The 18,246-nt window shown below is 40.5% G+C and overlaps 2 protein-coding genes across 4 annotated transcripts in view; one reads left to right on the plus strand and one right to left on the minus strand.

Moving 5' to 3' along the window:
* The window catches only part of LOC127619543 (tripartite motif-containing protein 16-like), a 51,218-nt gene extending 42,687 nt beyond the window's left edge, over positions 1–8,531 (plus strand). For 2 of the 3 annotated variants that reach the window (XM_052092400.1, XM_052092402.1), the window contains exons 4-6: positions 4,833–4,986; positions 5,106–5,162; positions 7,671–8,531. In XM_052092400.1, the coding sequence (XP_051948360.1) occupies positions 4,833–4,986; positions 5,106–5,162; positions 7,671–8,209 (750 nt within the window). In that variant the 3' untranslated portion in view covers positions 8,210–8,531. The remainder of the gene's footprint in view (positions 1–4,832; positions 4,987–5,105; positions 5,163–7,670) is intronic. The other variant, XM_052092401.1, reaches the window with a different exon arrangement.
* Positions 1–18,246, minus strand: part of LOC127619542 (tripartite motif-containing protein 16-like) — a 171,110-nt gene that overhangs the window by 88,951 nt on the left and 63,913 nt on the right. The gene's annotated exons all lie outside the window — the stretch shown is intronic.

Below are 18,246 nucleotides of genomic sequence, written 5' to 3' on the forward strand. Positions count from 1 at the left end.
GCTCTGCATTCCATGGCCGTCTTACAGATCCTCCAAGCGGACCTCCTTCGAGAATTGGATGAGAAAGGCGGGCACCCAGAGGCTGTTTCAGATCTAAGGAGCGCGACGGACAACGCGCCGCTCTCTCCGTCCGGTCTCTTCGGTTCCGCGGTGAGTGGCATTGTTGACCGTTTCACGGAAGTCCAGAAAGCCACCCAAGCCATGAATCTCTTCCTGCCTCGTCGCGCTAGCTCCTCTGCAGGCCGCCCACGTGACCAGCCTCCTGCACGAGCCTCTTCACAGCGCCCAGCTCAGCAAAGCCAGACTTTTCAGCGTCGTCAGGGCGGCCGCCCTAGGTTGCGCTCAGACAGCCGCCACAGACCGCCGTCCCCCCGCGGGCCTCGGCCTAAGATTGCGTTGAAACCTTAGCAACCGAAGTCCTCCTAGCTTTGTTGAGAAAACGACGGCTCAGTCCCGCCGCAGCCGGACAGCCGTCAAAGCTTCGCCATCTGTCAGTCCCCTTCTCTCAGGCTACTGCAGTGGTGGATTCAGCAGCCAACAAACCGGTGATACTGCCCGCTTGCCTGCACTCAAACGCAATTTTCACGGTGACCCAAAGAAATCTTGTAAAGAGCAAACATGCCTTATGTGTAGAAAATGTGCCCACAATCCAGTGTTCACCCCTACACACAAGCATTACACTTCCCTATCAGAGCCCACTCACATAAAGCGGACACAGCCCGCTCGAGTGTTAGAGTCAATAAACGTGCCCACGAATCCGTGCGCGCGCCCCTTCTCTGGCCGCTCTGTCACACGACCAGCCTTATGTGTAGAAAATGTGCCCACAATCCAGTGTTCACCTCTACACACAAGCATTACACTTCCCGTGTCCCAATCAGAGCCCACTCACATAAAGCGGACACAGCCCGCTCGAGTGTTAGAGTCAATATACGCGCTCACGAATACGTGCGCGCGCCCATTCTCTGCCCGCTCTGTCACACGGCCAGCAAACACTTCTCTGTATGTAAGTCCCGTGCCCGTGACTATGCTCACGCATCACTTAACAGATGTGACTCTTTCCCCATTCACCTCAATCGGGAAGTCACTCACAGACCAGCCTGTCCCTGCTGTCTGCGAGCAGTCATGCATAAGCACAGTAAGCGCGCTCACACATTCTGTTCAGCGCGCTGTGTGCGGCAATCAGGGCGATTTGGCCATTCACCCTCTAGCGTTACGCTTCAAAGCGTGGGAAGCTATCCCAGGATATCCAAATGGGTGTTAAGCACAATAAAACAGGGATATTTGCTACAGTTCGATCGCCGCCCTCCCCGCTTCAGAGCGCGGCTCGAAACTATTGTGAACACGGAAGCAGCCTGCATGCTTCGTTCAGAAATAGCAAACCTTCTGTGCAAAAGGGCCATAGAGAAAGTGCCGCCGGGTTTTACAGCCGTTATTTTCTTGTTCCCAAGAAAGACGGCGGCCTCAGACCAATATTAGATCTCAGGGTTTTGAACAAGGTGCTTGCAAAAAGACCGTTCAAAATGCTTACAATCAGGAAACTCCTCACGCATACGCGCCAGGGGGACTGGTTTATCTCTCTCGATCTGAAACATGCCTATTTTCAGATTCAGCTAAATCCCCGTCACAGGCCATTCTTGAGATTCGCCTTCGACGGCCAGGTTTATCAATACACCGTCGCACCGTCTGTTTATCAATACAGAATTCGCAAGCCCTGACTCCGCAGGGGTGCGAGCGCCGCATCCATGCACTTCGTGAAAGTACATGGATGCGGCTCTCGCACCCCTGCGGAGTCAGGGCTTGCGAATTCTGAACTATTTGGACGACTGGCTGATTATGGCACAGTCACATACGGAGCTTCTGTCTCACAGAACAGTTCTCCTCGGCCATCTGAACAGTTTGGGTCTTGCAGTCAATTGGACCAAGAGCTCACTACAGCCCAGTCAGGCAATTTCCTTCCTTGGAATAGAACTAGACTCCGTGGCAATGACGGCTCGCTTATCTACACAGCGCGCGCGCCGTGTTCAGCGACTAGCCGCGTCCTTTCAGATGAACAGCCTCACGCCTCTGAAAAAGTTTCAGAGAGTGCTAGGTTACATGGCCTCAGCTGCAGCAGTACTTCAGCTGGGTTTACTGCGCATGCGCCCGCTTCAGCATTGGCTAAACACCCGCGCGTCTCGCCGGGCTTGGGCCTCAGGCCGCCAGCCGATCAAGGTGACTCAGACCTGTATTTCAGCTCTGCAGCCCTGGACAGTGGCCGAATGGTATCAGCGGGGAGTGACGATGGGAGCTGTATCTCGCCGAAAAGTCATCTCGACAGACGCGTCCAATACGGGTTGGGCGCGGTCTGCGAGGGCTCTCCGGTTTTTGGCCTATGGTCAGTTCAGGAAAAGCTCCTTCACATAAATTGTCTGGAAATGATAGCGGTCGAGTACGCGCATGTGCGCTTCTCCCGGTCATTCAGGGTTACCACGTCCTGGTCCGTTCGGACAACAGATCTGTGGTATCCTACCTAAACCGTCAGGGCGGTGTCAGATCCAGGAACCTCTTCCATCTGGCCAAACGCATACTGAGTTGGTCCCAGTGCCACCTGCGCTCGCTGAGGGCGACGCGCGTGCCAGGCCACCTGAGCGGCGGCCCAGACAGACTGTCCAGAGACAGTATTCCCCAGGGAATGGTCCCTGCACGCTCAAACAGTCCAGAAGTTATGGCGCATATTCGGCAGAGCAGAGCTAGACCTCTTTGCGTCAGAAGAGAACTCTCACTGCCCAATATTTTTCTCGAGCGAGGACGCGCTGGCCCAGGACTGGCCCAACCGCCCGCTTTACGCCTTCCCTCCCATCTCGCTATTGCCACAGGTAATGGAGAGGATCAGGAAACAGCGTCACTCAGTGATCCTCATAGCCCAGCGTTGGGAGAATCAGACATGGTTCCCGGAGCTTACGCAGCTGTCACTGACAGCGCCGTGGCCCATCCCAGTGAGAGCAGATCTCCTCTCTCAAGCTCGCGGCACGATCTGGCATCCCCACCCAGAGGCTGGCGCTGCACGCGTGGGTGATCAGCGACTACCCGTCGCTCTGCCAGAAGGGGTAATAAACACCATCATACATGCTAGAGCCCCTTCCACAAGAAGACTCTATGCGTCAAAATGGTCTGTGTTTTCAAAATGGTGCACCGACAGAGACCTGGACCCACGGACATGTGGGGTGTCGTCGCTGCTTCGTGTTTTTACAAAGAGCTGCTGGATAAGGGCAGATCCCCATCCACGCTCAAAGTGTATGTGGCGGCCGTCGCAGCGTTCAGCTGAACCCCTGCACGGCCAGTCACTGGGAAAAACGAGCTGGTCATCCGCTTCCTCAGGGGAGCTAGAAGGATGAACCCCGCGCCCCCATCGGTTCCTATCTGGGATCTTTCTATAGTTCTCGAAACTATGAAAGCCCCCCCTTTCGAACCGCTTCAATCCGTGGATTTGAAATACCTTTCACTCAAAACCGTTTCTCTGACTGCCCTGTCATCAGTCAAACGTGTGGGAGACCTTCACGCGCTGTCTGTCAGCGCTGCGTGTCTTGAGTTTGGACCAAGTGACTCCAAGGTCATTTTAAAGCCTAGACACGGCTATGTTCCCAAGGTGATCGGTACTCCATTCAGAGCACAGGTAATTTCCCTATCGGCGCTGCCAGCATCCGATAGCGAACGCGACGCCTCTTTCAGACGCTCTGAGCAGCTTTTCGTTTCGTTCGGATGGCGCACCAAAGGTCTCGCCGCCTCGAAACAGACACTGTCTAGATGGATAGTGGACGCTATTGCTGCCGCATACGCGTCAAAAGACCTGCCATGCCCGTTGGGCATTAGGGCTCATTCCACTAGAGGCATGGCCTCATCGTGGGCATGGTCCAGCGGGATTTCCATTCACGACATATGTGTGGCAGCGGGCTGGGCTTCCCCCTCCACCTTTGTCAGATTTTACAATCTGGAAGTGCCCGCCCTGCAGGCAAAACTACTAGCGGTTTAATACGCTACAGCTCCCATGGTGAGCTGCACTGATGGGACTCATTCCACACAGACCGGCACCGCCGCTCTGTCGTTCCCTTCCCACAATGTGCTTATGTATTACACACACACTGGCCCGCACTCTTGCCGGCCAAATATTATTTCCCCACTCACAAGGGCTCCCCGGGTCCCCCACCCCGGGGCTCATGCAGTGGATGCTTGGCGCGCACGGCGTTGACAATGGGTTCCCGTAGCGTAAGCTAGCTTACGCATATCTGAGAGAACCTCTCGTAAGAGAACGAATCGGTTACCTAACGTAACCTCGGTTCTCTCTAGATGAGGGAGCAGTATTGCGTAGCAGGCCGTGCTCGCGCCACGAGCGACTTTCGCTTCATTCAATGAAAACCAGGGTTCCAGCTTACGAACTACGCTTATATGCACTCTAGCCACGCCCATTTTGGCGGGCTTTGATGCAGTAAGCGTGCAGATGCCTCTCATTGGACGCGAGTTCGCCCAAGTTCGTCTATAGGCTGCAGCAGTTGCCGCAGAGCAACCAATGAGCTCGCTAGCTAGCCCGCTCAAGGTCTGCAGTTGCTGCACTGCGTTGACAAATGATACAAAATTAAGGATAATGTTTTGGTTTTTTTTTGGCTTCAATATCTCAGAAAAGATGAATCTTTCCCGTAGCGTAAGCTAGCTTACGCAATACTCGTTCCCTCATCTAGAGAGAACCGAGGTTACGTTAGGTAACCGATTCGTCCTCATGTGTAAGTGGCAAATACAAGAATTTGCACGAGAAAATAACTTTTTCATTTGTGCCTATTTTTCTGATTTTTCCTCTGTAGAGTTTTCAGTCTCTCTCTGCACCTATTGAATCTACAGACAACATCACTGTCAGTTTTCTCTGTTCTTTTGATGGCGTGAGAGAATCTGTGTGTCAACTGAAAGACAAACTGGAGGATTTCTGTAAGGAGGAGATTGGAAAACTATCTGGTAGAGGTAAAACACTGGATATTTTTCTGCCCAGAAAATCTTAAGAGGATATCAGAAATATGTGAGGAATGGAGACAGGCATCATTTTCTCTGTACATGAAATTTACACTATCAATGTCTGTTAGTTTCCACAGTCCCACACATCAACATTGATCCCAGAACCAGGCAGGACTTCCTAAAATGTAAGTCACTAAGGTGTCATTTTTGAGAGAAACAAAACTTCATTACATCAGATCCATCAACAAACTTTGTGATTTAAATAATAATAATAAATAATTTGATCAATTGTCACACATTATACATACATTTCTGCATATACATGGTGAAATTATTTATTTTTCACATATCCCAGCTAACCTGGGGTCAGAGTGCAGGGTCAGCCATGATACAGTGCCCCTGGAGCAGATAGGTTCAAGGGCCTTGCACAAGGGCCCAACAGTGATGTCTTGGTGGTGTTGGGGCTTCAACACTTGACCTTCTGGTCAGTAACCCAGAGCCTTAACCGCTGAGCCACTACTGCCCTAAAATGTATGCGCCAAGACAAGCAAACACATTCAAATGTAATTGTTGAAGAATATGAGACTCACTGATGAGGAAACCAATGAAAAACAACACTTACTAATGTTAAAATAGTAGAGCAATACGTTCATTTAATGGTTCTCAGCAAAACTCAAATTGTGTCACCACATCCGTGTAGTGAGTAATAAACCCATTATGACTGAATAAAGCTTTGAGGCTGTGCAGTTACCAGAAATGTGATTTCAGTCAGAACATCTTCCATCAAATGAAAACTAACTTGAATACTGAATGAATACTTCATTGTTAGGACACATTTTAACAGTGGTGGACGAAGTACACATACCATGTACTTGAGTTAAACTAAAGATACTCAAGGTAAAATATTACTCAAGTAAAAGTAGAAGTGCTGCCTTTAACATTCACTTGAGTAAAAGTACAAAAGTATTTGCCTTCAAATGTACTTAAGTATCCAAGTACTATGATTTTTTTATGGCCATAATGTCCTATTATAATTTGTCACAAGACTCTTGCTTAGTCTACATGAAGACTAATGTCACTCTTGGCACACCAATCTATTAATAAAATGACATTAATTAGTCAGATGTGTGTGCATATATATATATATATATATATATATATATATATATATATTTGAATTGAATACATTTTTTGTGTGTTTAATTTTGGAGGGAAGGGACTGTTCCCATAAGGTATAATACATTTACAGTATTTACTGTATATATTTTTCTCGAGTGTCTATGGTCATAATTATTAACATCCTAATGTTCACATAAACCTGCACAACGCCATTAAATATATATATATATATATATATATATATATATATATATATATATATATACACACACACATATATATATATATATATATATATATACATATACACACACACACACATAGAAAGAATATATATATGTTTTTACACCCCACTAGGAGCCCCTTTTCCCCTTGCGGTCAGCGGCCATCGTCCTCTTCCAGGCGGCTGGGCTCCTCGTCCCCCAGCAGACGGCCGTGGCTGCTCCGTTGGGGTGGACGGTAGTGGCGAGAACTCTACTACGGCATATCCCTCCTCCTTCCCGGATTTCGGCACCAGTGTAAAGGGGTTAATGGAAAGGAGGAAGCGAGAACCGGCTTGTCAAAATAAATAATGGTTTAATAATAAACTTAAAAGACAAACACACACACACACACACACTCACACTCACACATATGACGGACATGTCTGTAAACGGTCTCTCTCTCTCGCACGATCCTCTGCAGTGGACCTTTAGCCCTCTCGAAGGCTTGATTAGCCTAATACGGGACGTAGCGTATTCTATCATATAATGTCATATTTCATGTGTAATTATGAGTAGATTTGTCATGTCAGGAACACATTTTAACACAAAATTCACAACACTGGAACCTAAAATACAACATACAATCCCCACATCTCAACATTTAAAGGAATGTTCCGGGTTCAAAACAAGTTCAGCTCAATCAACAGCATTTGTGGCAGAATATTGATTATCACAAATATGAATTTGACTCGTCTCTCCTTTTCTTTATAAAAAGCACAAATGGAGTTTCCAGTGAGACACTTACAATGGAAGTCTCTGTAGTAACATTGAAGTGTATTTATTGGTTGACTGAGTGTTGAGTGAGTCCGAGTCTGAACTCGAGTACCCCGACTCAGACAACAGCTCGCTGTCTCGTTTAATGGCATCTTTTGGGGGTATTTGATCTCAGGTCAAGCCTCGAGCCCTTCGCTCAGGACAGCGAGACACACACATTTACACGATCCTCAAAGCAGGATTACATGAACTTGTGAACTACTGAAATCTGTGTCCTACAGAGACAGAGTCACATTTGCCCAGATCACACAAGTGAATGAACTCAATCAAAAATCCAAATGAATCCTGATCAAATTCCACTCTTTTTGTCTCTTGTGCTCAAAAATAAACTCAATACTGACTCTGAATCAGTAATCCAATAGTTTGTATATTTCATAAATTCAATTCACATTTTCACAAAGGTAATCTTTACTGAACACACTTGATACATTGAACAGGAGAAATGAAGAGTTCAGATACATGAAATATTCAAATAAATCTTTATTTTAATGTGTCAAATTCATAATTCCTCATTTCAGTGTGTTTTATCTTCATCAGATTTCCATCAGTTCACTCTGGATCCAAATACAGTGAATAAAAACATCCGACTATCTGCGGGAAACAGAGCAGCTACTTCCACAAAAACACTCCAGAAGTATCCTGATCATCCAGACAGATTTGATGTTTATAATCAGGTGTTGTGTAGAGAGAGTGTGTGTGGACGCTGTTACTGGGAGATTGAGTGGAGTGGTGTTTATGTGTTTATATCAGTGTCATATAAGAGCATCAGCAGGAAGGGAAATGAGAGTTTATTTGGATCTAATGATCAGTCCTGGAGTTTGTTTTGCTCTGCATACAGTTATTCATTCATTCACAATAACAAACACACTGATCTCCCTGTAGTGTCCAGATCCTGTAGAATAGGAGTGTATGTGGATCACAGTGCAGGAACTCTGAGCTTCTACAGCGTCTCTGACACAATGACCCTCATCCACAGAGTCCAGACCACATTCACTCAACCTCTATATCCTGGATTTAGAATCATTTCTTCATCATCATCATCATCATCAGTGAAACTGTGTGATCTAACAGTGTAGATAATAAAGTGATTCTACACACAATACTGTTATATCACAACAATCATGAAATAAAAACTACAGCTGAACTTCTGTAACAGAAACAGACATTTCTAGAGTACAAACATGTTCATCAGATGAATCTAATATTCATTCAAGTGTAAAAATAAAAACACAGATCACATGAGTATAGTGTGTGTTTGAGTCGGGGGAGTGAATGTTTTTCTGTGTGTTTATATAATTCATTTGAATTCAGTTTTATTACATTAGAAAAGAAATCATTTGTATTATTATTATTACTACACAAAGTAACTTGTAATTGAATCATCACACAAAGGGTTTATTAAAGACATCAAATATGTATTTGCACAAAACAATAAAACTCAATGGAAAATCCTTCATTATGTGTGTTTTTACATGTTTATTTCACCTGCACTGTCACAAATGCATTTCTAAAATGATTCATATTCCATACAGTCATAAAAACTGAAGAATTGCTCAAATCATGTTTAAAATGGTTATAGATGAAGTATAGCAGAAGTATACTCTTGTGAAAAGAAGTGCACTTAAGTGTAAGTAGCACACATTGTTTGAAAAGTATACTTACAGGAAATAGAATTGAAATAAATGAATAGAATATTTCAGTGTTCTGGAAGGGAAAACACTTTCATGAGTGTGTTTGTAACATAGTTTGTTTGAATGTTAATTTAAGAGTATCATTTGAAATCATTATGTTTCAATGCTCTTTTAGTGCGCTTTAAAGAATAGAATGAATTGGATTTATTGACTAGCATACTAAAACATATTTACACAAAAGTTCATCGACCATTCGAGACCCATCCCACAGTCCCCCTCAGCAGAAAAAATTTAAAATAATTAAATAAAAAATGCAGTTAATTTAATTTCCCACCCCCAAGAACCCCTAATGCACCAACAACCAAAATAATGAATTAAAGAAGAAACAAAAGGAAACAACAAGCAACAATACAAAAAAACAACAACAACAACAACAATACATTTCAAACAAAGGGCATCAAGGACAATTAAAATCATAACAGCAAAGTCAACTTTCTATGTTTGTGTGCATGTCTGCACTATTACATGTATGTGTGTGTTCTTGTATATGTTTATTTAAGAATGTTTGTATATACATGTGTACAAACAACTGCACGACATCAGCCTCATGCACACCGCCATTAGTTTTAATAATACTGTCACTTAGTGTTATTCAGATGTACTTTTTATTAACTTTTCTTTTTTCTACCCTTATCTTTGACCATCATTCTATCTCTCACACAACAACTCCATTCCCACTTGTGTCCAATTCCACATCCCAACCCTCAGCTCCCCTCAGCCCATCCCATCTATCTCTACTGGACACCCCCTTTGGGTTTCTACACAACACATATCTTTCAACTATGCTTTGATGTTTAACTACAATTTCAATCTATCTAATCCAACAAAATCCACAGATTGCCAGTTGAAAATAAATACTTTTACTAAAAGTTTTAGTATATTATTAATCGTCTGACCCGGTCTCTCCAGATCTCCTAACAGTATTATTTCTAGAGTCAATTTTAGATCAATGCTATGAAATTCCTGAACCTGAGACCAGAAACAGATACCTGAGGACAAAACCAAAATAAATGCTCTATTGATTCTGAATCTTCGTAACAAAATCTGCAGAGCTTCGATGATTTTATGCCCCAAATATTCAACATTTTGTTGGTGGCAAGAATTCTATATAATAATTTTAGCTGAAAAGCACGAAGTCTCGAATCTTGCGTTGTTTTATATATCAACTCATACACCCTGTACCATGGAATCGGTACATCAAAAATCTCTTCCCGCTTATTTTGCATCTTTATGGCACAGTTGTCAACATCCTGGTCCTCAAATGAAACTGGTATACTTTACTATTTATGCTATTTTTATTCCTCCACCAGTTTTGATCTTTATATTGGGCAGACAGACCAGTTCCCTACCTCATCCATTTTAGGGGTGATGCTGTAATCAATTGGTTGTACTCTTGGATTGAGCAGAACTTCCCGTACAATTCTGATAACTCCATGAAGGACATAAATCTTCCATTCCAATTTACAATATCATTTAAGAAGAAAATACCCTTTTCAAACATCTTTCCCATAAATACAGGTATTTTATCAAGCAGCACATTTACCTTCAGACATATTATTTGTTGTAATATTTGTTCTATCTTTTCAGGGGGATGAAATTGAAATTGTAGCCAGCTCTGTAATGCTTGTTAGAAAAAGAGAGATACTTTGAAATATAAAACTTGAGTCATCGGCATACATATATAAATAAAATCCAGTCTAACTTTATCAAATGCCTTTTCAAAATCCGCTAGAAATACCATTCCTGGCTTCTTATATGTTTCATGATGTTCTAGTATTTCTAGTAATTGTGGTATATTATCTCCAATGTATTGTCCATGTGTGAAACCTGTCTGGTCAGGATGAACAATACCTGGTAAAACCCTTTTAATTCGGAGTGCTCTGCATTTTGCATCACAACATTGAAGTGGAAGGGGCCTGCAGTTTTTTCCATAGACTGGGTCTTTATATTTGCCATCTGGATCTTGTTTTAATAATAGAGAAATCAGACCATCCTGCTGAGTACCTGACGACCGTTTCTATAGGAGTAGTTCAAACAATCTAACAATGAGCTTTTAGTCAATCAAAAAAACTTGATATTCCTCTACCGGAATGCCGTCAAGCCCTGGGGTTTTTCCAGACTGAAAGGATTTAATAGCCTCAAAAAGTTCTTCCTCTGTAATTTGGACTTCGCACTGATCTTTCTGTCCATTTTTTATATTATATTAAAGAATTCCTCACCATAATCTTCATTCAGTGGGACAGGACGAGACGGAAAAAACAACATCTGCCTAAAATAATGAATGTCCTCTTTTAAGATATCATTCGGGGAATCATAGATGACTCCATCTTCAGTTACGAGTTTCTGCTAATTCTTTTTTTAGCGTTCCTGTATTGGAGATTTAGAAAGAATTTTGTGCATTTTTCTCCATATTTCATCCAGTTTGCTTTATTTTTGTAATAGATTACATTCGATCCTTCTTGAAGAAGTTCCTCGAGTTCTTTTTGTTTTTCCTCGACCTTATTTTGGATCTCTGTCGTATCGTTTTTATTGCTATCTACCTGTACTATTAGTTCATGTGTTGTTAGTCTTGTTTTTTTATTATTGATGATATTGACTATTTTACCCAATGCTGAATGCACTTGTTTACAAGGCCGTTACAAAAATAACAGACAGAGACACGTGGCATTAACAACTCAAACAGTGTTTATTTCAATCTCACATGTTTTATAATTGTAAAATATAAAATGTCAATATTGCTTCCAGTATATAGTCAAACATACAGTATGCAACAGAAGCGAGTACACCCATGTAAAATCACAATAGAAATCAAATTATACAACACTATTCAAGTTGAACAGAATAGTATTTTTTAATATGAATAGTCAAAGAAAAGATGTTAGAAAGACTGTACTGGAAACACAGTCCACAAAGTAGAAACAAACGGAAAATACACCTGCAATGAGAACAAAAGGTGTATGCATGGGGATGACATTTATAGATGAATGCCTTTGAATACACAAAAATACTGGCTAACATAACTAACAGTCTCCAGAAGTACTTACTGTTGTTGCACAATTCATACTGTTACATATACAGTGAGGAAAATAAGTATTTGAACACCCTGCTATTTTGCAATTTCTCCCACTTAGAAATCATGGAGGGGTCTGAAATTGTCATCGTAGGTGCATGTCCACTGTGAGAGACATAATCTAAAAAAAAAAATCCAGAAATCACAATGTATGATTTTTTAACTATTTATTTGTATGATACAGCTGCAAATAAGTATTTGAACACCTGAGAAAATCAATGTTAATATTTGGTACAGTAGCCTTTGTTTGCAATTACAGAGGTCAAACGTTTCCTGTAGTTTTTCACCAGGTTTGCACACACTGCAGGAGGGATTTTGGCCCACTCCTCCACACAGATCTTCTTTAGATCAGTCAGGTTTCTGGGCTGTCGCTGAGAAACACGGAGTTTGAGCTCCCTCCAAAGATTCTCTATTGGGTTTAGGTCTGGAGACTGGCTAGGCCATGCCAGAACCTTGATATGCTTCTTACAGAGCCACTCCTTGGTTATCCTGGCTGTGTGCTTCGGGTCATTGTCATGTTGGAAGACCCAGCCTCGACCCATCTTCAATGCTCTAACTGAGGGAAGGAGGTTGTTCCCCAAAATCTCGCAATACGTGGCCCCGGTCATCCTCTCCTTAATACAGTGCAGTCAGCCCTGTCCCATGTGCAGAAAAACACCCCCAAAGCATGATGCTACCACCCCCATGCTTCACAGTAGGGATGGTGTTCTTGGGATGGTACTCATCATTCTTCTTCCTCCAAACACGGTTAGTGGAATTATGACCAAAAAGTTCTATTTTGGTCTCATCTGACCACATGACTTTCTCCCATGACTCCTCTGGATCATCCAAATGGTCATTGGCAAACGTAAGACGGGCCTTGACATGTGCTGGTTTAAGCAGGGGAACCTTCCGTGCCATGCATGATTTCAAACCATGACGTCTTAGTGTATTACCAACAGTAACCTTGGAAACGGTGGTCCCAGCTCTTTTCAGGTCATTGACCAGCTCCTCCCGTGTAGTTCTGGGCTGATTTCTCACCTTTCTTAGGATCATTGAGACCCCACGAGGTGAGATCTTGCATGGAGCCCCAGTCCGAGGGAGATTGACAGTCATGTTTAGCTTCTTCCATTTTCTAATGATTGCTCCAACAGTGGACCTTTTTTCACCAAGCTGCTTGGCAATTTCCCGTAGCCCTTTCCAGCCTTGTGGAGGTGTACAATTTTGTCTCTAGTGTCTTTGGACAGCTCTTTGGTCTTGGCCATGTTAGTAGTTGGATTCTTACTGATTGTATGGGGTGGACAGGTGTCTTTATGCAGCTAACGACCTCAAAAAGGTGCATCTAATTTAGGATAATAAATGGAGTGGAGGTGGACATTTTAAATGCAGACTAACAGGTCTTTGAGGGTCAGAATTCTAGCTGATAGACAGGTGTTCAAATACTTATTTGCAGCTGTATCATACAAATAAATAGTTAAAAAATCATACATTGTGATTTCTGGATTTAGTTTTTTAGATTATGTCTCTCACAGTGGACATGCACCTACGATGACAATTTCAGACCCCTCCATGATTTCCAAGTGGGAGAACTTGCAAAATAGCAGGGTGTTCAAATACTTATTTTCCTCACTGTATTTGTAATAAAGTCACATCAATACTGTTAGTTTCTGATTATAAATAGCACCAAATACTGAACTTGTTCCACTCATAATACATTTACATTTATATATCTTAACTTATATTTAATATTGCACAGGGGTATACTCACTTCTGTTGTATACTGTATTTAACGGTTATTAGGGCTGGGTTCAAAATATTGATTTTGATGAACGATGTCGTTTCTTAAATCCCAATAATACATTTTTCAGTCTAGCTGTTTTCAGTTGATGAATGAAAAAAAACTCTTATTCAATAAATAGCAATAAACTTTGTGCTTTTGTACGATTGTTAAGAAAGTCTCAGATTTCAAATTCTACGCATTTCATTATGAATTTCAAACAATAAACACCACTTTGGTGTGACAGATTTCTGTAGTGCCTCAGTTCATGTGGCATGTGAACCAATCATCTCTTCCTCTTTACTACTAGGTATAGGAAGACATAAACGAAAATCAGAAGGTGTTGAAAGATTCAGTACAACTTACTGAAATCTGTATCATGAATATATTTATGTCATTACAAAGCTATTATAAAAACTAATGTTAAGCTTTATTGTAGTAATACACCGTGGTTCCCTGCGGTTTACAGTCTTAGTTGAGAGACTTTTTCCTTGAGAAAACCTTGTGAATCGAAATTGAATCGTGGAAATTGGTGTCAATACCAGCCCAAACAATTACTGGTGTTTTCCTCCCCATGTCCATGCAATCCTGAAGCTATAAAATGAACATTTTTACCAACAATATTACAGACAAAAATGTAACTCAAGAATAACAGACAGATCTGTTATGTCCTGCACTTTGGCAACATCCAAAGCTGACTTTTTTTGGGAGTCCCCTTTCCCAGATTTCCCTGTCAGGGCAACACATTCTCACACCCCAACTCGTCACATATGGACGCTTGGGCAGGACCCCTTGGCGTCACTTATTGACGCGCTGGGTGTACCTTTGGCGTCATTTTACGATGTGTCCGGTAACTCTGATTATGATTCTGTGTTAATGAAGTGTGAGTGAACTTCAATTTTTGGCCATGCCAGTGTTTACTTGGCTGTAGTGGTTAAACTGCCACTTGTGACATCACAATCCAGTAGCTGCCTCTTTCTGTCCAGTAGAACACATTTTCTTGTGTGTTCCTATGGTGTGCTGTTGGTGTAAAATAAAAATGTGTCATGGATTTTTGTTTATTGTTTATTATACATTGTACCTCTCCGTAAAATTGTATAAACGTATTAAAATATTAAATCACAATTACAAGAGTAGCCGTTTGTACACTGCATACACTTTATTTAAAAATGTTTTAAAATGGCTTTCAATGCATTTATCATATGCTTTAATACTTCTGAAACAACCTGATCTCACAGAAATACGTGAAATGAACACGAGCCCTTAACCTCGATTCACGTGATGGTGTCACGTAAGTGTGTAAAATTACGTGTCGGTATCACGAAAACAACACCCATACAAAGTCAATGGTATGGCGCTTACTCCGTGCCAAAATCAAACATTCGACCGACCGACCGATCGAACGTCTATCCGAACGTCTATCCGAACGTCTTGTACTTTTGAGCGTCTTACCGAGCGGGTTGACCCACGTGACGACCTGACGTGACGTCAACGTCTTGAAAATAGCAGTTTTTTAACCATGCAAGTATCCAAGCTAATGTGTAAAGACTATAAATGGACATTAAAGGCAATACATATAAATATTGTACCCCTAAAACAACACTAAAACATTTCTCCTGAATCCTGTGCATGTGAGGCTATGTGTTTTACTTTCAAAGAGCAGAAATACTGTAGGCTAGCCTATATACAGTCATTCAATAGTCTTAATTTGACCAATATAATCATTTTAACTAGTTTTTATTGTTCATTTTATTGCCCAATGTACAATGTTCTCACAGTCCATAAAAGAAAGCACTCCCAAATTAATAAATGTAGCCTTTCATTTAAAAAGAAGGTTTTCATAAATATATATTATATTTATATATTTGGAAATACAGATAGACCTAGCCTATATAGAATATCCATTTATACACACACACACACACACACACACACACACACACATTTATATTTTAAACTGTTGTGACCTGTGAATCTACAGTTTAAAATATTTGCAGAACTTAAAAAAAAGCTAAGTACAATTTATTGTAATAATATTGTTACTGAAAGTTTTATATAGCATAATTAAAATAATTTACTTTTCAACAAATGTTACAAGTCCAGTACTGTCATGGTGCTCTTCGGTCACTTTTGACCAAACAATTTTCTGTTTTGAATTTTAAAATTCACAATTATACACAAATGAACTGGTAGGGCTATTACCACACAGCATAATTGAGTCAGAAGACTGAAATAAGAGGTGGAAATGAGATCAGATCCAGATGGATTAAGCTGTGATAAAATATTTGCTGTTTATTTTTTATTTATTGATTTTTTTCTGTTATGTGTAACAAAATGCTTTCTCTGTATTCAGGTTTGACTGTAATAATAGCCTAATGCAAATATATTTTTTTATTGACTCTTGTGTGCATGATCTGAAAGCACTGTTTGATTTTGAGCACAGATAAAATGGTTTTGAGTCTTTTTTTTCTTTTTTTTTTTTTGAAAGAAGAGTCAGATGTTCTCTGAATGTAGTTTGAAAATTTGGTTTTGTGTTTAAGGTTTTAAAAATTAATGATGTTTCCAAGAAATGTGTTTTAGCAATTCAGGAAACCTGTAGGCTAATATATTAAAAACATTCATACTATTTTTTATACATAGGCTATCACACAGATAACAAACTAATAAAAAGTTAATCTAATCAAGCATAATCTCAGTCTTAATAAAATTACTAAATTATCATAATCTTTCACAAATAGACATCATAAATGTTAAAGTGGAAAGGTTTATTTAAAAAATTTGTATAACAGTTCTAATATTACATATAGACATAGTCAGCTGAATATACTTTACTTTGTAATTAAGGTTCGTTGATTTTCATGTCTGCCACATATAAACAATGAGCCAAAACGAAATTATTGATCATTTTCATAAAATCATATGTAACACGTTCCTACGTGTGCTGACGTGTTGTTAACGCGTTCCTATGGCGACCGGTCGGAAGTGCGAGTAACCGATCGTCATCCCAACGTGTTGTTTACGTGTGAAGACACGTTGTAACACGTTTGTGTTTTTCTTACCTTAGTTTAACTTCTTATGCTTCTATCGTGTCCTCTAACTAGTCCACATTTGATTAGTGCAATGGCTGATGGCTTAGAAAGTTATGTGCGGTGTAGGCTATTATTAAAGTTAAATATAGCAGAGGCTAAATATTATTGACAAATCTGGCATGCTTTAACGGCTATTTCGGAAAAGCACGATATTATACATAATTTTTATATATCTCCCATTAAATCGGAAGGTTTAGGAATAGATCTAATTTCGGAATGTGTCTTATTTAATAGAAATACGCTCTACCATATTCAAATGCAGCGAAAACTGCAATCAGTATCCCATCTGCTTTGCCTAAATATAAAAATCATAGACAATGAATCATATAAAGTAGGCTACATAAAATATCCTGACCATTTATATCAGACAAATTGACATATCAAATGCAAAGCCGGCCTACATGTCTACTTTATGATACCCTTAAGAGTGTAAGAGATAAATTCAATGTAGACAAGTGTAGCCTACTGTGTATTGATAATCTTATCAGACCATTTCTCTTCGTTAACTGTAAAATTGGCGAGAATAATATAAAAAAAATTTTTTTGAAAGTAGCCTAGGCCTATTCTTTCTGCATGGCATTTTTTTTCTTCTTATAGTTCAATAATCAAAATTGTTACGTTAGGATGGCTATTTGTGTCATGGTGCTAAAACAAGCCTGCTGAGACGCTCGTGTTGACATGCAAGTTAAATTTATTCTCTTAACTTCTCACTATTTACCATATCACCACAAATAGCGTAATCAAATAACCAATTTACAAATAAGCTATTATTTGAAGGATACAGATTTCTCTTAATATAACAGTTATTCAAAAATATTTTTTTGTCTGCTTGCACATGATTGCATAGCAAAATATGTTAGAGCGGAGATATGTTTTACTTGTAATACAACTATGATTTACAATGGCATGTTTTTCTTTTTAGTAAAAGTGCATGTAAAAAATAACATCAATATTTTGCCTGATAAGGACAAATAGATATGGTTGATAATAAAACATTTACCAGAGAATTATAAAAATCGCAGATTAGTAACAACAGTTTGAACATGCGCTGCATGTCTGTCAACAAAAATAAAATAGATTATATTTCATCTATAAAAAAGTCGTTTCATTTCAATTGTTTCCAATAAAGAGCTGCAATCTCTATGGATGTGATATAAATGCATTTTTAAGTTAAGTTTAAGGGTAAGGGCAGGGATTAGTATTAAAATCATGCTTTTGCAGGGGCGTTGCTAGGATCTTGATACATTGGGGGCTTAGCCCAGTCCCCACCACCCACCCCTGCCCGCTTTTGGTAACTACTTCTTCTACTCATAGGCACATAATAATAAGCAATAATAATATAAATGGGGGTCTGGGGACCTCCCCCAGGAAATGTTGGCCATTAAACACTTCATTTCCTGCATTCAGGTGCATTGTTTTAGCATTTTAAATGATAGGTAAAAGATAGAATGCTTTATTTGTAGAACTGTAACAGCTATTCACAGAAACACAAATAAATAATACATGA

The sequence above is a fragment of the Xyrauchen texanus genome, chromosome 26 (genome assembly GCF_025860055.1).
Source record: "Xyrauchen texanus isolate HMW12.3.18 chromosome 26, RBS_HiC_50CHRs, whole genome shotgun sequence".
NCBI classification, from domain to species: domain Eukaryota; kingdom Metazoa; phylum Chordata; class Actinopteri; order Cypriniformes; family Catostomidae; genus Xyrauchen; species Xyrauchen texanus.